Source organism: Paralichthys olivaceus, chromosome 14 (assembly GCF_024713975.1).
Source record: "Paralichthys olivaceus isolate ysfri-2021 chromosome 14, ASM2471397v2, whole genome shotgun sequence".
Classification (NCBI taxonomy): domain Eukaryota; kingdom Metazoa; phylum Chordata; class Actinopteri; order Pleuronectiformes; family Paralichthyidae; genus Paralichthys; species Paralichthys olivaceus.
This window is the reverse complement of record NC_091106.1, coordinates 10,495,656-10,516,148: the sequence shown is the minus strand read 5'-3', so window position 1 is coordinate 10,516,148 and position 20,493 is coordinate 10,495,656. Positions and strand designations below refer to the sequence as shown.

At 41.9% G+C, this 20,493-nt stretch overlaps 1 protein-coding gene across 2 annotated transcripts; it reads left to right on the top strand.

Annotated features, from left to right (window-relative positions):
• Nucleotides 1-10,130: 10,130 nt before the first annotated feature.
• On the top strand, nt 10,131-19,926 carry fbxo11a (F-box protein 11a). 2 transcript variants are annotated; one of them, XM_020092094.2, is made up of 22 exons: nt 10,131-10,598; nt 12,483-12,607; nt 12,710-12,791; nt 13,655-13,796; nt 13,971-14,100; nt 14,628-14,711; nt 14,792-14,924; nt 15,012-15,118; nt 15,197-15,308; nt 15,399-15,505; nt 15,724-15,861; nt 16,139-16,356; nt 16,482-16,662; nt 16,781-16,903; nt 17,132-17,217; nt 17,384-17,460; nt 17,558-17,701; nt 17,870-17,980; nt 18,104-18,211; nt 18,294-18,402; nt 18,484-18,582; nt 19,162-19,926. In XM_020092094.2, exons 1-22 carry the CDS (start codon nt 10,505-10,507, stop codon nt 19,289-19,291), a joined length of 2,640 nt encoding a protein of 879 aa, XP_019947653.1. In that variant the 5' UTR covers nt 10,131-10,504; the 3' UTR covers nt 19,292-19,926. The 2 variants fall into 2 exon arrangements, with proteins under 2 accessions (XP_019947653.1, XP_019947645.1); XM_020092086.2 differs by having other exon boundaries at nt 10,157-10,598; nt 13,652-13,796.
• Nucleotides 19,927-20,493: the final 567 nt, after the last annotated feature.

The following is a 20,493-nucleotide window of genomic DNA, read 5'->3' as shown; positions in this document are numbered from 1 at the left end:
GGGAATGGTGATGGGATCAACTGTACACGAATAAAAAGTGCAGGGGATCGAGTCGGACAGGTCCCAAACACACACGCTCCCGCGTTATTTGGGCTACGCAAACACCTCGGGGCGGAGAGAAAGGATGTGTCGCCACACCCAGCCTCATGACGATCGCAGCCCCTCCACCGGGCCCCTCCCAGAGCAAATGATGATTCAAGGAGCCAACGTGACGTGTACATACGCAGGGTGATGATGCCGGAGCTTTTTGTACAAATCAAAGTAATAAGAAAAGAGACAGAGAAGTACAAATGTGTACTTTTTATTTTTGACCAGCTTAAAATAGCTATTATTATTTATATGACACGTGTGGATGTGTTTTTTTGAAACCAAAAGTGTGCTCCAGTTGTGTCCTGTTTGTGTATGGGTGTCTCTTCCTGTCTATCTGTTGAGTGCAGCTTTACCGGCCAACTGACTTCACACCAAACTGCAACTTTCACGTAGTGGCGATACCCCACTCATCCTCAGCCACTCCATTTCATAAGCGTACACACGAGTAGCTCTCTCTGTGGACTGATCTAATATCCTCTGTTTGCTTTTACTGTGTATAAACCCAAATACCTGCCGCGCAGTAATGCTGTAGTAAAGGTTGATGCACACCCTTGTTTTTCTTCTTCTTTCAACTGGAAAAACAGGCTTTTGCAGTGGCGTAATGGCATTTTTGTGTTGCAGTTAATGCATGACTAATGCTGTGGAAAGTATTGTTGCTCATCTGGAACTTAATTGTTATTACTTCATTTAGTTCCTTGTTAATCTTTGAATTTTATGTTGTATGCCCACACAGAAAGCAAGTAATGACGTTGAATTATGTTGCACAACAAAGAAGTGTGAGGATACCTTTATTTTCATTCATCCCCACATTAATTAATTAATTCATGTTTTTTTTTCTGGGCCTTCGCTCAGGTTGCCGTGGCATCGTTTTCTTGCACACATGAGCTATTCTTAGGGTGGGTGAGCAGCTTAGACTCTGTCCCATTTTTCCTTCCTGTAGCACTCCTTCCGAGGTACGATGAAGTTGCAAAGCTAGCACATGATAGAGAGAGAGAGGAGAGCAAGATGCATTAATCACCAGGGAAACAGTTGATTGAAGATGCCTCGAAAAGACAGATCCATTAGTCTGTGTGCCTGCAATGGTGCTAATCTGATTGTAAAACTGTTAGGCTAAAACAACATGCCCCACTGAGATGTTCATAACACTACTGTAGAGTTTCCTGGGCCATATAACACACTGCCTGACCAATGTGCTGATGAGGGGCTTTATAAGCATTAACCTGAAAAAGCAAAAACAAAAAGAGTCTTTGTGACAACTGTGTTAAATTGACAAAGGGTAAGAATAACTCACAGCACAGCTCACTTTGTATCAAAGGGAGGAGGTGAAAAATAGTGGGATTACAGTCTATATGAGAGGAGTTCATGTGAGGCAGTAAAAGTGGTACTGATGGAGGGATGAACAATAAGGAAGCCAGCCCGTGATGGAGAGTAGTGACCGAGCATGAATGAGGGTGCAGTGTGTCTCAACAGCCAGCCTATGGTGGCACGGCGGTCAGGAGGCCTGCTGCTTTAATGGTCCATAAATCTGCGCGGACTGGCTGGTCTGATGCCGCCCCAGTGAGACCCTCTCATGTGGAAAATGAATCAGACCATTTTTACGGAGCACAAGTGTGGAAGCTCTCACCCTCCCCATGCTGCCAGCGAGCCGATAAGAGCTGCCGCACACGCACACCACTCCATTTCAGCAGGTCTGGAGCTCATAAAAGTCTCTATTAGTGACAACCCTTGTTTGTATGCTGCTCTTCATTCAGCCCGTCCTCTCGCCTTTGTTGTATTCTCTGCCTGTTTTCTATACTGTCTCATTTCCCCCAGATTTGCTGTCTGGTGGAGTGGGAACACAAACACTGACACTTTGGTGCACAGCCGGTAAAGCGGTGAAAACTGTAAAGATTTAATCACATTCCAGAAGAAACTAGCTGTTACAACAGAATTGCCCTGCTACAGGTGTAATCTAGCTTCAAAATCATCCCTCTTTTTCTCTCTATCTGTCACACATACACAACTGCACTGAAACATAAATTCTGTGTTCTCCTCGTGACATAAGGGCCTATGATGTTACCCAAAACATTTACCAGTCTGCACACTTTGGAAGACTTCAGGTATTGTTTTCTCCATTACAGGTGAGGATAGCATGAGTGTCCTATATACAGTCACCGTCCTGCTCCTTTTACAGGATTTAGATGACGAAACAATCACCTGCGGTTGTTCTGGGACTGAAGATCAGCCGACGAGCAGGTGCCCTGAGCTAATTAGTCTGAACCTCCTTTGAAATGAAAAATGGAAGAACCATCGAGAGAAATGTGATGCAGATGAAAGCGTGCCATAACACACATACACGCATGTAAAGATAAACATGCAGAGACACATGCAGACGTCTGTCATAATGAACTATAGTGTTTCATTTTACTTGATAAGTGTGGTCAGAGTAGTTACTGGTTAAACAGGTAGTATTTGCATTCTCCACAGGACGAGACTGCGCCTTGTCTGTGAAGCTGCCACCTGCTGTGTAAAAGACCAGGCCAGACTTTAATTGCCCCAGAAGGAGCAAACTGCTGTTTAAGGGGAAAGAATAAAACAAGCACCACTACAGAACTTATTTTTCTCTTTTTGAGTTTTTATTAAAAGCACACAGGCTAAATTCACGTCTTTGCAGTGAAAACAGTGTCATGTGTAGGCCTGCGTGCCCTCTAACTGTCAGCAGAGCAGCCAGGCGCGGTCAGCTTGTTTCAAATGCAACGCTGTCTTTTGTTCTTCAGGTTTGTTTCCCCTGGAGCTTTTTCTCAGATTCCGCCCGCAGTTATCCTCCACTGAAGAGCGTGTTTGCCTACAGGAGCCTTTGTTTGACAATCCTTTCTGCTAACCGGGTCTTATGAATTGTGTCAGCAGTGTGCCAATTGTCTGTTATCTGTCAGCTGATAAGTGTCTCTCTTTAATGCACATGGGCAATAAAATGCTCAACATGTAAGCGAGGAATGATCGTTTCAACAGTCAGGCAAATAACCTGTAATTCTGTATTGATTCAGTCTATTTGTCCAGGTTATAGTGGACAAATGCCTTCATAAACAGGCCCAAGTGTCAGTCTGTTCCAGCGGAGGATTAAGATTATACCAGCATGAACTGTGGACAGTAAATTAAATTTTACTGAGGCTTAATGAAAAACAAGTCAACTGTTTAATGAGAGAGGATGTTTAACTAACTGCTTAATATTTTTTGGGGTTGACATTTGTCCTCTTCAGCGATCTCTGCTCAGTAAACAACAAAGGTAAACAACCAAGTGATAAAGACAAGTATCTTGTTAAGTTAAGTGGTTTTAGTCATTTCAAAGGTCCAAAGCAGGGGTGCCCCCAAGCAAGATGTAACACTACGTCCCTAAATATATTTGCACAGTAAATACAACAAAAAATGTTTGTCTTGTCTGTGTCTACATCCATACCATTTCCTTTGAAAAGTGTGTTTTTAAACTAAGAACACAAAGGTTTTGGCTCTATATCAGTTTTAATCCCCATCTGTACAAACTAAAACGGGGCCAGCAGCATTTTAGCGGCTCAAAAACTGTTGAGTAGAGTGGACGCCAAGTGTATTCATAGCAGAGTAAATGCATTTTCAAACGAAAACAGTAGTAGGGATGTAGCCTGCGAGAGCCACTGTTGCTTTAAGCCTCCATTACACGACCAAACTCAATAAACATACACTATAAATGGGCCGGGGAGTAATGGATGACCTACAGTGTACTTACAGTAACTTATAATAAATGAATGATGTTGCATTGTTATAATATCTAAAAAGCTCTGAGAGTTTGCAATGATAGTGTCCTAAACTTCACTGTAACAAGTGAAGGACTAACACTCCACTCAGCTCTGAACTTTGATCTTTTTTTATTTCATTGCCTTCACTCTATTGACCAATACCCACGCTATCTCTTTGCACTTTTAAGCACACTAAAGCTGCATGACTCCCTTATAAAGACCTCCAAATGGCCCTGCCATACAATACACCACATGCAGGGGCAATTGAATTAACCCATTGATCTCTGGCTGTTCTATTGCCAAGCTAAATTTTGTTATTCGACCCTAATGACTGCTCCTTGCAAGCAAATGAACACTTGCAGTCAATTAACTGTGAGGCAGGAGGAGGATAAAGGGAAGACGTCCCACTATGACATGTACCGGCAGTTTAAAATGCCTCATCAGCGACGTGGAGTCATGACGTCTGATAGGGACATTGAAATGATGGATTTACAGTAAACAACAACACAACACAATACCAAAAGCTTTGTTCTTTGACACTCCCTTTTCTTTTCACAGCAACTGTTCCTCCCCGCCTTGCCTTGGTCACAGACATACTTTATCTTGCGGGACAATGGCAGTCTTGTGCCCAGCAGTGTTGTCTGGCACTACCAGCTCCGTAGTGGGCTATGGCATGTATATGAAGGATTGCTAGTGTTCTCTCAGCAGTGTAAATGAGTGTGTGTGGTTGTTTACTCATGAGCTTACAGTACAACATCAGTTTGCCCTCTGCCTGGTTATAGGAATAATAATTTCAAACTTTTGTGTTTAAAGTGAAGTGATCATAGCCAGATGCAAAATATGTACACGTAAATTCACAATCTAACAGTTGTGAGGTACCAAGAAAATTTTTTGGGGTGCATCAGTATTACAGATCCCCAACTCGTGCTGCACTTAACTGATAAAATTAGATTTTGATATATCAACATACAATATATCTGATCTATCAATCTATCAATATATCAAGATCAGTCAGCTGTAACATCTGAAGAATATCAGAATTAAGATGTGTGAAAGCCGTATGGTGAAATCAAAGTAGGCGTGTGGAGATAAGTTACTTGAATGATAGCAGTCAGCTCAAGGAAAAATGGTTAGGTGTAGTTAAGTGAGTGATAATGTCCAGCTTCTGTCAGTGGTTATTGTATCAATAGAAATATAATGAAACTAATCAAAGTGTAGTTCAATTATATGATTTTATTTGTGACATTAGTTAAATTAAACTTAAAATCTGTTCAAACAATATCTCAGTTTTTTTGTCTTCTTGCTCAAAACAAATATACAAACCAGCCAATCAACAAATGGACAGCTCCTTGGCGAAGGAAACAAACATTTGGATCGTGACTGGTGCTGCCAATGAATAGGTATTGAGTTCATCAAACAGGACAGTGGGGGTGTGCCTGACCCACTGCTCAGTATGATCATGTGGCGACCTCCCAGTGTTGTCTCTGCACCGTGCATAGAAAGGGAGTGTGACCCGATGCCCGAGGGTCGGTGTATGCCCTGCCTGGGTGGAGAGCCTGGCTGGCTGTGAGCGGGCACACGGCTGTGGTGTGGAGAAAGTGGTGCAGTGCCTCTCTGTGCATGGCTGAGCACTGGGTAATGAAGCATGGCTTAGGAGAGAGGGAAGGAGTGTGTCTGCAGGGTAGGCATGGCCCTCGTGTTCCTATGCAACCAGGGCGGCTGGCTAGGTGATGCAGGACCGCCTCTTTTCTCCTTAGTTGTCATGCTGCTGCCACGCTTTCTTCCCCTCCTTCTGGCTAGCTGTCCTTTTCTCCCCTCCCTTCCCATCCTTCTTTTCTCTTCCAACACATGTGATGCTGTGCGACATCATCCCACCAAATTCGCACACTGTTACCCACACCCCCCCCTCCCAACAAACATTATGACAAATGAGAGGAAATTAACACAAGCAGAGAGTGTGGTTAGAAATCAGATCAAAACAAGCACTCAATAATTACCACACTGAAGTATTTATAGCCAACATTTTTCATTTATTTAATTCAGACGCTCTTATTTTCCCCAATTGATTTCTCCTCCTTCCTGTGAGTGAGACAGTTGGCTGCACTTGCCCTTTCAACCAGAGGTCTAGTGAGAGCAGATGTGCTTTTGTTTCAGAGGTGGTTTTGTGGGGGAGATCATTTCCATAGGAAGAAGTGTTTCACCTATTTCGGTACACTTTTTAATTTGCATAGGGAGGAACCCATGTAGCAAACACTGAAAACAGGTTCAGTCACTTGAACAAGGGGCAAATAAGCAGAACAAGACAGATTAAAAATAAAAGAGGTGTGGCTGAGAAAATCCCCACTCATTTACACATGTTGGGGTATAGCTTGTGTGTGTGTGTGTGTGTATGAGAGTGTGTACTAGTTTTTGCAACCTCTTTCGGGGCTTTTCTAGCATCAACACTGACTTTATTGGGACTATTAGACCTCATGGGCAACAGAGCCTGGTCCTAATGTGGTAAAACTTAATTTCTGAGGTCATGGTAGAACTTTCCGTAACAAGGGTTGACAATATCATTGCCATCATGTGCAAAACTAAAGAGCAACAAGAGACAACCCGTCATTTTCCTCAGTGAATGATTTTTTTATCCGAGAGATGGCATTACACTACTACAAAGACAAACTCTTAACATATTATCATCTATTGTGCAGCCACACATTTCCCGTGGGCAACAAGTGTGGATCTATTCTTAGTTGATGGCCTGGGCTTCAACGCTTGCTGCTCCTGCTTCTGATACGTTGGACGGGTTGAGGTGTGATTCAGCCCTGCCAGGTCCCACTGTGTCAGTATAGCCTGTGTCCACCGTGTCCAGCTGTATAGACGTTGGGGCCCGTCGACCATCTGTCCCCGACCAGCAGATTCAAGGCTCTGTCCCCAGAGCAGGGAACGAGGGGGCGGGAGCGATATGAGGTCGGATGGGGGGAATCAGCTTTGTGTTGCTATAAAGCTGTCTTTCCTCTCTCCTAGCAACGGCCTCCCATTTCCTTAGTTTTTGGGTGGCATGGTCCTCTTGGTCGGTGTGCAAGGCCCCCTCACTTACTCTCTCTCTGTCCTATTTATGGTAATGAGCCATCTGCCCTCTCTGTAACAGCCGCCCAAATAGAGGAGAGGCTGGTAGGGGGGGTGTCTCTGACAGACAGGAGTCTGAGACAAAGACGCTTATCCTGTTGTGTCTGCCTCTGCACAAGTGGATGCCTTCAGATGTGGATAAGACTCAGTGATGGAGGAGAACAGAGACAAATCTGAAACATGTCAAATGTTTTCAAGAGAGGATGTAAAGGAGGGAGGTATTTTGAACATAGACTGTGTGTATGCATCTGATAGAGACAGGGAAAGTGACAGAGACAGAGAGTGCTACCACCTGCAGGTCAGTACATCAAGTTGTTGTACACAAAGAGCATTTGTAATATCAGTGCTTGGATGACCCCCCTCCCCAGTCACACTCACGCACAATATTAGCTGGATATTACACAACACTATCATTATACAGAGCCGCTATATGGATGTGCCTCTGTGACTCGGTGACACAGGAGAGTGGTGGGCACACCAGCCAATACAGAGCCACCCAGCATTCAATAGACCTCTGTTGCCACTGGATACTAGATTGGTTACCAAGCCAACACATGTGCCTCACTGTCATATCTCCAACAGATTAGTGTTGAAAACAACAGATCTTGACAGTTAAGCTCTCTCCATGTTCCAGGCTGAAGTGTCTTTCAGTGCATTTGTCTAAGTGGACTGGTGATTTAGTATGAAAGAATGGGAGGAGAACGACTAAATGAAGATTGTGTAATGTAATATTCCCTCTGGCCATGGACAAACACTTTGTCATCAGAGGAGCACAGCTAATGAATCATGAACACGATAATGTGTGGTCGTTTTAACACCGCAGACAAGCCCATTCAGAAAAAGTGATCAACTTTATAAAACAGCCACATACCTGCAGACAAAGCCATAGAGGACATACAGCAGAAAGTACAAGAACTCCTTTACTTCATATGGTGTGACAGTGACTAATGTTATACAATGTCCCACACAAGACTCTCAGCTGATTCCTCTCTTGAGGTCAATCAACATTAACCTCATCAGACAGATGAGTCAATGACCGCAGAGTAACTAATCACAGATGGTCCTGCTGAAGGGCCTGGAGTCGAAATAAAGCATTAAAAACAAAATGACATCAAACAGACAAATTAAAACTAAAATGTTGTGTGTATGAAAGCTAACAGTACTGAATGAGTTGTGAGGACGCTGCCACCTAAAGGCAGCGGTTGGGAAGTCTCACAGCTCAGGTTTTGCAGGTAATTAGCCAGCGGAGCAACAGCCATTAAGATCAGCCTAAATACACCCAAATTAATTACCATGCTGTCACCACAGACTCATATTGATGCCTTACAAGCCAATATTTATGCTGAGCATTGCTGCTATATTCAGGCTGGAGTTTCACTCTGTCAGACAGGAGGTAATTGTTCGATGCATTTGGCCTCACAATCAGTACGACAAACAATATTGTTGTCATGGCAGCAGCCACAGGGCATGGGGGTCTGCAAAGAAGAACAACAGGCAACAGTGGCCGACAACATATGTAGAAAAGAAAAAGTGATATTTGAATAACAGCGATAAGACAAGTGAACAAGGTGAGGCATTGTTTAGACAATAGAAACAAAAAGACACAGAGGTGAAGTGTCATGTGATGCTCATTTCAGCATGTAGTGGATAATCAGATGTAGAGATGAAGAGACATCTAGTGGACAACCAGGTTACCGTGCAAGTAAGTGTTGAAATACAGAGCTCAGTAAATCCAGTTTTTCTCATCAAGCTCCTGCAAAATGGAACAACATCCAGGACAATCTAAAGCTCACCTGATTTTTATCCTTTGGGCAATTCAAGTTTTCAATGTTGCCTTATTTTACTTTTACTGTTTTCCTGGTGTCTCTGAATGTTTTGTTTATTTTCTGTACTCTGCTTTAATGTAAATGTCATCTCTGCCTCAATGTATTCCTGAGTTAAAATTAAGATTGAATGAATGAATAAAAATATATATGTATCATTTCTCTACAGATTAAACCATATACAGACTCTGAACACTGAATAATGTTCTGTTCAGCAGAACTACAGAAGACAACTCCATCTTTTTACTGACCTGTTTGTATTGCAATGATCAATCGTCCATGTTGCTAATCCAGGTCAGAGAGACAGTTGCAGGGAACACAGCCAGTGTGCAGTGCTGTGGCGAGTCTCAAGGGTTTACTGACAGAAGGTCTAAAGCTTTTTCAGATGCAGTTTGGTTAAGTTTATAACCAAGAAAACTACAAGGTTGTCCTTCGGAAAGAAATCATAGTTTATCATGGTTAATATTGGACACTCACAATGTATATCACATGCATAAGAGTGCAAACATTCACCATGCAGTGAGCACCCTCAGCAAACATCAAAACCACCTCAACGTGCAAGAAACAGAGATTCAGTCTAAAAAACACTGACTATAAGAATCTCATCCTGACCACCTGTATCCACATTCTAAACATTTGACTCACTATGCAAGAAGCTCTCTCTTGATCACTTCATGCAAACTGAACGATAACAATAATGGGACAGGTTAATCGATTTTTTTCATATTTTTTGTGTTCAAGCAACTTTCATTAGCCTGTATGGTTTTCAGCCAACTGCCAGGGGCAGCTAAAGTGAATTAGGGTCACATAGGACATATTTTGCAATTGGTACAAAATCTATATATTTTGGGATGTGGCCAATACAATATAATCACATCCAATAAATACCTAATCATTATGTATGGTATGTTATAGTATAGAATAGTGTTGTGTAGTATAGTTCACTGTAGTACAGTACAGATTGGTATAGTATACCGTAGTGTAGTATAGTTTACTATAGTATAGAGTGGTACAGTGTAGTATAGTGTAATGTCTGTGGCAAAGATTAGTACGGTATAGTATAGTATGGTTTAGTGTAGTATAGTATTGCATAGGATTGTATTGTATAGTACTTTGATCAGGGATTCATAATAAATTTGAGTTTTTCTAAAATATATGACATAGGCCCATTAGTCCCTTGATTAGAGTTGAGGTAAAATTATACCTAGTTTAAAATGTGCTGTGGATATTTCGGTGTCCTCGTGAGTAATAATTAAATCATAATCGTAAATAAAGTAGTGGCAGTAAAAGTGTGTTGGGTCATTGATCTGCAGCGATAAGAGCTGTCTCCTCTCCTGTACGGAGCAGATAAACTGCAGCGGAGATAAAGTCCTGATTATCAGGTGGCGCTACCAGTGAACTCACGGTTGAATAGGCCGCCCTGACCGAGGATCAAGCGACGTGACGGGTGGCGGAGAGAGAGACAGGTCCTCCCATGTGATGTGACCGAGGCCTGACGGACCGTGCCTGTGTGTTATGGCTCCTCCTGCTACAGTAGAACGGGACCAGACGTAAGACCAGTGCAGGGGAACGGGAATAACACACCGCCGTACGCGTTTTTCTCTTCTACCGGAGCCGCGGCTAGAACATGGCAGATCGTGCAGCGTTGACGAAGAAGACATAGTCGATGTGCCCGGCGTCGCCTCTTCTGCTGTGAAAGGCTTCGACATTTCCTCAGGATTAACAACACCCCAAATGAACTCCGTCAGAGCAAGTAACGTTAGCAGAAGACCCAGGCGAGTGTCGAGGCCGCGCCCGGTGCAGCCGGAGAGGAACCACCAGGAAAGAGGTGATGTTAGCTAGCCTCACCGGGCGGCTTCTCAAGCGGCCGACCCCCGGGATTGAAATGTGTTTAAACGCTGCTCTTTTTAAAATTGCATTTGTGTTCACATGTGCTGCGTCCATTAGTGTAACACTGGTTGTTGAGGCGGAGCAGTAGGGGGCTAACAGCAGCCTCAAGGGGTCGCCGTGCAGCCAGGAAACACCGAGGCTTTTGTGCGTGAACCTAGCATTCAGGCCGCGCTTTGTTTTGCTTGATTTTTGCCCCGACACGGCCTTCCTTTCTCCCGTCCGGACTCACACCGCTGCGGAATTCACTTTTCTCGCCAGTCAACGTTACATTCGCGTTGAAGCTAACAAGCGGTCCACTGCGGTTCGCTCGGTTCACGAGTGACACACGCAAGAGAGGGATTCACAAACAGGGGTTTTGCCCGTGGTCGTAGCCTGCTAACTGGAGCTAGCCTCTGCTAGTTAGCTGTTATTATTAGCATGCTTGGCTAGCTCCCTGCGCTCTGGTGTTTACTATTAAAAACCCCAACAGTCATTTGATTTACATCGTTGACATGTGGATGCAGTTGAACACGTAGTTAGATCACGGTGAGGACTCGGTCACATTCCGTTTTCTCCACTGGCGCTGTGTGACAGCAGTGCGATGTAAACGAATATCGACTGTATATTTGTACAAAGTAAACAGAACTTGAGATGCTCTTAAATCATCGCTGCCATCACTGGTGTAAAGGATATTTCTTGCAGTGATTATTAACAGGGAAGATCGGTGCTTGAGTCTTTATTCGAGGTTGTCAGCTGGATTAGTGTCATGTTGTGATATTGGATCTCACAGCATCTGTTGGATGGCCATCAGCTGCAGAAGGTTACTTGTTTCGTATAAGAAATGATTGTGAACAGGAGACACTAAGTTAAACCTTGATACGTTTCATAACAGTTTTAAAGACAGTTGTCCACGTCCTAATAATTACTAGGTCTTCAGGTGCATCTCCTTGTCTTGATCCATTTATTCTAGATATTCACAGGGTGGTTCAGTTGTCATTTTAGGTTGATGCTAAATGGAAATATGTTTGTTTAAGTCTTACATGGTAGGAGAATAGTTCCATTTTTCTAGTTCAGAACAGTTGTTGTATTTGGCCAGGTTTGTTACATGCACAGTGTTTGTAGTGGTTACTGGCCCTGTAGCTGGGGAGAGTCATCCTTGCAACCAGAGCAACAAGCAGACAGAGTTTGCATCTCCCATCTGGGGTATCTATCAACTCATCATGCCATGGTGAATAGGTTTCTACGTTGAGGTCTCGATTAGCTCAGGGTTGATGCTTTGGTTGTTTTTCTGATGATTGAATCCCCTCTTGATAGGATCTTTAATCAATTTGTAGGCCACAGAGCAAGCAATGAACAAAACTTGTTTTGTTTTTTTGCCTGGCTGTTATGTTTGATGAAATACTTTTATGGCAATTCCCTTAGCTAATCTGTTGTCACAATCTATTGAGTATTACGGACCAATCACTGTTATGAAACTGAAGCTTATACGACTATAGTTAAGCTTTAGTTGAATGTTTAAATTCTTGCCACAAACTATCTGAAACATGCATGTATTTAACACCCATTATCGTCGATGAAGCTACACATGAATCAGGGCTCTAAAGTAGGAAAGACTATGGCACTTGCATGTGAATACTTGCTGAGTATTATTTAGTCATAGTGCTTACTTTGATGACTCAAATCCTTAATAAGCATTCCTGAAAATGCTACATCATGACTATGTTGTTATAAATGCATGAAAAAACTATTTTTTTTTTGTTGTGCACCGTCCATTCCTTTGCATTTGTTTATTTAATAGCATTGTAATTGTGTTTATTTATTTTATCTTTTGCACAATTTGTAGATGAGGACGTTCCTGCAGATATGGTTGCAGAAGAATCCGGTCCAGGAGCTCAGAACAGTCCCTACCAACTTAGAAGAAAGTCTCTACCCAAGAGAACTGTGTGTCCGACAAAGACAAACATGGAGGTTGATTTACCAGACACCCTGACAGGATTGTACAATTGTTTCTCTTTCCGAAGAAGCAGTAATCAATATTTATATATTTCCCCTGACTTTTTTAATCTACAGGGTGCTTCCACTTCAACCACAGACAACTTTGGACACCGACCTAAGCGTCCCAGAGTTTCAGGGAAGTGTCAAGAATTACCAGGTAAGAAAAAAAACAAATCACAGCACTTTTAATTTATCATCTGCAAAGGTGCATTTGTCAAAGCATTTCCCAACTGCTCGGAAGGATAACTGGGGGGGTAATGGGAGTAGGTTTATGGATACTTTTTCATTCTATACAACGAGAGTACTGTGATGACCCATTTATCAGAGCAAAATGTACAGTGTGTCCCAGATGTTGTCCGCTAGCATTGAGCTGTAATGCATCACACAAAGGGTCATGTTGCTGTTTTCACTTTCATTTTTATAATGAGAGGTCTGTGAACTGCATAGAGCCTATTTATACAATATGATTTGTAGGTATGGTATCAACCTCTTGTGTGGTCACTTTTTTTAAAAAGCTCTTTGGTAAAGACATGAAGCAGATGCATGAGTTTCACAAAGTTGAAATTATAGATATGTTATTTGTGGCATTTGGAGTCTTTCTCGTACTGTGTAGTGCTAGCCAAAGCGACCATTGTATGCTATTTGGTTTTGGCTTTGCACTTAATGGTTTTTTGCGATGTCAAAGTACACAGTCAAGACATTAGTCCATCCTGCTGTGCTCATGGTTGTATGATTTCTCTTCAAATCAAAATGACCTCAATATCAGAATTCATTTTAATGTCCTTTCTCGGACTCATTTTGGACTGAATCTTTCTGTGCGCAATGCAGTAGGACAGTGATGGGGTAATGCCAATCCTTGTGTGTTTGTAATTCTTAAAAAAGGGGCCTTCATCTTCTCTGCAGAAATGAGTTGCTATTATTATCGTGATCATATTTGTCCTGCAGCTGTCTAACCTCACCCAAAACTCTGTTCTTTCTAAGTGTTTTATTCTGATTCTGTGGTCATCCTCTTCCCAGCAGCTCCAGCAGAGCAGTACTTGCAGGAGAAGCTTCCAGACGAGGTGGTGCTAAAGATCTTCTCGTACCTGTTGGAGCAGGACTTGTGCCGTGCCGCATGTGTGTGCAAACGCTTCAGTGAGCTGGCCAATGACCCCATCATCTGGTGAGAAATCTTGAAATAAATTACCTGTAGCTTTATATGCCTTTGTGTCTGCTGTGCATCTCATTTGCAATCACAAACAACAATGTTTTTCTAAGTCTGAATCCGGAGACAAAGAAAAGCTACCACAAATGAGAGGAGGAAGGTGTTAACCATCATTGTTCCTTCGTGTTTCAGGAAGAGGCTTTACATGGAAGTTTTTGAATACACACGACCCATGATGCACCCTGAGGCAGGGAAGTTCTACCAGATAAACCCAGAAGAGTATGAGCAGCCAAACCCGTGGAAGGAAAGTTTTCAGCAGCTGGTACGGAACCTCCTCTGGGCTCAGTGATTCACTGCTGATCATTTAAAAATCTTGCTTGATGTATTCTTTCCCTTTTTTGTCCATTACCAAAAACTGTCCCCATCCTAAAAGGAATGACCTGATTTCATATTTTACCATGAAGCTAATGACACACTGTCACAGCTGTTGGAACCGAGCATTCATCTTCTTATTAGAGCCTTTATTGTAGATATATGTAGCAGCACTGACTTTGCAGTTTCCATCTGTGCGACATTAAATCCTCCTGTGTACAGACAGCTAATGTCATGTGAAAGGGTAATGCCACAAGCTATGATGGTGACTTTCAGTGAGCATGATGCAGAAAAGAACTATGTGTTTTATATGCTCTATTGACCTTTAGAATATTTCCCCCTTTTTTTCCTCGTGAGGACTTGTTTCTCTCCATCTTGTTCAATGTCAGTGCAATGTCTTTGTTGTCTTAATCGGTTCAATGTGAATCATTTGTTTCTTAAAAATGTGAATGATAGTGTGACTGTTTTTCTTTACAGTATAAAGGAGCACATGTTAAACCAGGCTTTGCGGAACACTTCTACAGTAATCCTGCCAGATACAAAGGGAGAGATAACATGTTTGTAAGTGAACTGTCTTCAACTTAACCCCCCCCCCCGTTTAAATGCTCCTGTCGTTGACATAACTTGTGATGTCTCTCCAGTATTATGACACCATCGAGGACGCTCTCGGAGGGGGTCAGGAGCCTCACTTTGACGGCCTCATATTCGTTCATTCTGGTATTTACACAGACGAGTGGATCTACATCGAGTCGCCTATCACAATGATCGGAGCGGGTGCGTGTGTGTGTCAGAAGTCTTGATCACCATTTCATAGTGTTTCATTTAGTCGTGTCTGTACTTTAACCTCTGATCATTCTGCAGCTCCTGGAAAAGTAGCAGAGAAAGTCATCATTGAGAACACCAGAGACTCCACGTTTGTATTCATGGAAGGCTCAGAAGATGCTTACGTTGGATACATGACCATTAGGGTGAGATGACACAGCGTAACATGCACGCTCGCTCAGTATGTCAGCAGTTGTTACTAACATTTTTTGTGTCCACTCTAGTTCAATCCTGATGATAAATCCGCCCAGCACCACAATGCACATCACTGCTTGGAGATTACGGTCAACTGCAGCCCCATCATTGACCACTGCATCATACGCAGCACATGCACAGGTAATGATCTTCAGGTGCAGCTTGAATCTGTTGTTGTAAGCGCTGGATTTTATGTTGTGCTAATAAATAAATCTATCCTGCTTGTTTCAGTGGGTTCAGCAGTCTGTGTCAGCGGCCAGGGTGCTTGTCCCACGATCAAGCACTGCAACATCAGCGACTGTGAAAATGTCGGACTTTACATCACTGACCATGCACAGGTAAAATAAACTACATAACAACATAAATTACATTATATAGCACCTACAATGCAGATCAAAGTGCTTTACGACAATGGGTTTACATAAAAGACATGATGACGTAAAAGGAACAAGGGTGGTTATTATTGTATAAAATAAAAAGAAATGTAGAAAATTGGTTTAAAGTGGGTACGAACATATTTAAAGTCTTTAATCACACAATGTTGTTTATATTTCAGGGAATATACGAAGACAACGAGATCTCCAACAACGCTCTGGCTGGGATCTGGGTGAAAAACCATGGAAATCCAATTATCAGAAGGAATCACATCCACCACGGCAGAGATGTGGGTGTTTTTACATTCGACCACGGCATGGTAAGATACAGCTTACTAGTGTTATTGGGAAAAAAAAAAAAAAAAAAACTGTTCCCTATCCACTGACAGCTGCAGTGGTTTGTCTTGACTGCTTCACAATAAGTGAGCATTTTTGAAGAACTGCATTAATTACAGTGTCACTGCAATGCTGCAGATGTAGAATGTGAATGTGTTAAGTATAATTAATGTTTGCTGTGTATATATTGTGGAATTGTGGTTACACAACATTCTTATTCATGGACACAGTATTTAGTATTTTTTTCATTTCTATTTCCAGGGTTACTTTGAGAGCTGTAACATCCATAGGAACCGTATTGCCGGCTTTGAGGTGAAGGCGTACGCCAATCCAACAGTGGTTCGGTGCGAGATCCATCATGGTCAGACAGGAGGCATCTATGTGCACGAAAAGGGTCGTGGCCAGTTCATCGAAAACAAGATCTATGCAAATAACTTTGCGGGGGTGTGGATCACGTCTAACAGTGACCCCACAATAAGGTCAGTGTGGTCTGGATTTCAAAGCTCAAATATGAAACAGAAAGTATTTAAACGGTATAGATTATGTCATTGGTTCATGCACACTTGTAGCATGTCCTGAAATATCTTGTTTTTCGTCCACATAGGGGCAATGCCATTTTTAATGGCAATCAAGGTGGCGTCTACATTTTTGGTGATGGTCGAGGACTCATTGAAGGAAATGACATCTACGGTAACGCTCTAGCAGGAATCCAGATCAGGACAAACAGCTGCCCCATAGTCAGACACAACAAGATCCATGATGGCCAACATGGCGGCATTTACGTGGTAAATATTTTAAAATTTTCATTAAAGTTTTATCTTACATTTTCTTTTCACTTTCTTTAGCTTTTACTGCTATCATTTGGAAACAACACTAATGTATGGGTTGTTGTGTATCACGCAGCATGAAAAAGGACAAGGCGTCATCGAGGAGAATGAGGTGTACAGCAACACGCTGGCAGGAGTGTGGGTGACAACAGGCAGCACGCCAGTACTGAGGAGGAACAGGATACACAGCGGGAAGCAGGTGAGACTACACGACTGGGACAAGTTAATGTTGAGAAATAAATGTAAAGTCACGAACCAGAAACAGCCCACACACAACTCCATGAGATGAATGGTGTTTCCTGATGTGATGATGTAATTCTCTGATATTTACTAAAACAAACAGGTGTGATCTAATGTGAATATATCCAACTTATTGACACACATTTTTAAAATGCATTTTATACTCATGTATTTTTCATTGAAACAGGTCGGGGTCTACTTCTATGACAATGGCCATGGTGTCCTGGAAGACAACGATATCTACAATCACATGTACTCTGGAGTTCAAATTAGGTGTGTTGGAAATTGAAAGTGATACAACATTTGTTGCATTTGTTAATGTTTGGATGCATTGATAACCGATGACTGTCGCAGTGATGTCTGTTGTTCCAGGAAGGAATTGCATGTAGCATTAGTGAAACAGTGGATCCAACTGTGTGTCCTTTCTTTACTTTGACAGGACTGGCAGCAATCCTAAGATCAGGCGGAACAAGATCTGGGGAGGCCAGAATGGAGGCATTTTGGTTTACAACTCAGGTAAGATGCCAAGAAGCATCTGCTGTGGTTCTTGTGAATCAGCTGTTTTGACTATCATGTTCACTTCTCTGTTTTTTAATACAAATGTGTTTTTCAGGCCTCGGCTTTATCGAAGACAATGAGATCTTTGACAACGCCATGGCTGGAGTGTGGATCAAGACGGACAGCAACCCCACTCTGCGGAGAAATAAGATCCACGACGGGAGAGATGGTGGCATCTGTATATTCAATGGAGGAAGAGGTAACTCATCAATGTATTTTATGAGCGTACTGGTCAGAAGAGTGATGTCTTGATTTCATATGGCCAGAGCTAGGATAGTAAAAAATCATTTACAATTTGGCTTTTTTCATAGTTTCATTTTCATGTAGGTAGTTTCTGTCATTGACTTTGTCATTGTTTATTTTTAAGGTTTGCTAGAGGAAAATGACATCTTCAGAAACGCCCAAGCAGGAGTCCTCATTAGCACCAACAGCCACCCGGTCCTGCGGAAAAACAGGATATTTGATGGTTTTGCTGCAGGTGAGTAAAACCTGTGCACGAGCTGTCATTATGGGAACTTCTGTTTGATTCTCATTACTAAAATATTTCGGTGTAAGCAAACAGTTCACTGAGTGTTTTTTTGTTGTTATTTTTAAATGCCAGGTATTGAGATCACCAATCATGCCACAGCGACACTAGAGGGCAACCAGATCTTCAACAATCGCTTTGGGGGATTGTTTCTTGCATCTGGTGTCAATGTTACGATGAAAGGTAGCGTCACATCTCAAAAACACTTAGACACCTTGTCATGACAAATCTTCAAATCTATTCATTTCTGCTTTCTGTCCTACAGATAATAAAATAATGAACAATCAAGATGCAATTGAAAAGGCTGTGAGCAGAGGTCAGTGCCTGTACAAGATTTCAAGTTACACCAGCTACCCAATGCATGATTTTTACAGGTAACGTATGTTCACATTCGCTAGAATATACAGTTGCATATATTTTGTGAAAGATAACAAACACGCTTTGGGTTCCCACAGGTGTCACACCTGTAACACAACAGACCGCAACGCCATCTGCGTGAACTGCATCAAGAAGTGTCACCAAGGACACGACGTGGAGTTCATCAGACACGATAGGTGAGTTTTACTTTCCCATATTACTTCAAATGAATGATGTGAGCTTTGTGACCACAGAGCGACCAAATGAAAACACCTGCATAAAACCACATTTGTGTTCCCATTCTTTACGAGTGGGATCTAACGGGGTTTAGAAAGGGATCGATCATGAGTGTCAGAGGAGCAGGTTTTATTATTGTACTGCATTTCAAAGGAATTCAATTATGTTAATGAGGAATCTTACAGATGTACATCTCATCATAAACAATAACTGTTAGACGTGAGGAGATCAGGCAATGACAAATGATCTTAGACCCCCTGTATTAATGTAGAATATGAATGACAGACCTAAAACACAATTTGAACTTGCACAACTGCAACTGAATTACAAAATAATTCAGTTGCAGTTGTGCAAAACCTTTATTAATAAACAAGAAATGGCATTTGCAAAGGATAATCAGTTAAGTTTAATATATCAATCAGGCCCCAAACATTGTTTTCCAGAGTTAATATACATTATACTAACTGTGTTTTCCTCTGTGTACCTCCATAGAGTTGAACTAATGTGATTTCTCCTCCTTCCTTCCTCTCTACCTACAGATTCTTCTGTGACTGCGGTGCAGGGACGCTGTCAAATCCATGCACATTAGCCGGAGAGCCGACTCACGACACAGACACACTGTATGACTCAGCTCCTCCTATAGAGTCCAATACATTGCAGCACAACTGAGCTCCAGGGCTGAGGTCCTCTTGCGCTTCAGCAGGATTGGACATAAAGACACTTTACGTTGTGCAGCGGAGGAGGAAATCCAAACTAAAGTACAGATTCACTTTGATAGAGCATATACAGTGACTTTAAAAAAAAAAAAAAGACTCTACACGAATATGCTAAAAGGAGACATTTAGAGAAAAAACTAAAGTCTGATTATTGATGCCTCACTTTTTTCCTCAATTATTTTACAAAAAAAAAAAAAAAAAGACTTCAATGGGACCGAGCAGCTGACTCAGGGTTTGTGGGTGTGTTGGTTCAGTCAAGTGAAACTGATGAGATGGACAAAAAGCTACAGGCTCATCGTACTGAAGAAGTGGAGGAACAAGATACTGCAGTCATGTACAGTCAGAGGAGGCACAACTTTCTCATGAGGAGGCAAATGCTCCAAAACACAACAATGCTTCCATCACTGGGCAACCGACGTGCTCGTACGATGTGTACGGGAAAAATGACCTAGCACTTCAGCTTTTTCTCCCCCCCCCCAGACAACTGTTGAGATTTTGATTTTAATGCTTTTTGTGTAGTTTTGTATTTTCATGCAAAAATCTTACTGTACTTGAATGTCTTTATTTTATTAAATGTGTTTAAATTTTTTTTGTTATTATACCCTAGAATTGCTGTAATTATACTCATGTCACAGTATCTAACTTCTTTCTATGAAAGAGATCAGAGAAGAGAGAGGAAAACACTAAACATTTTCTCCAGCAACGTTGACTCATTTACATTTTGCAATACAGTAAAATAGATGCTGCGATGTGCTTTCACAAGACTTGTAGATGAGCGTCGTCTTTGTTAGAGAGCTGAACAGTTACGTCTGTTTTACATAATCTATGCATATTTTCTGTTTGTCATACAAAATCCAGCATTTTTACTCAAGGCTGCAGTTGTTTTAAGAGCTTAGGGAACTTCGTTTATAATTGAGATAATGCATTTTTATTTAATATTAAAATCAAACAGGCTCATTTTCTATTAAATGGCTGAACAGCTGGCTGGGATCAGGGTGATTGTATTGTATGATTAAACCCTCTGTGGTATATTGATTTATCAGTTTAGTAGGTTGCAAAATCTATATAGGTCTCACCCTGTATTAGTCAATGAACAGCCACAAATGCTGCTACAAGGCCAAGATGTACAGTTTCTTTCATATACCAGATTTTATT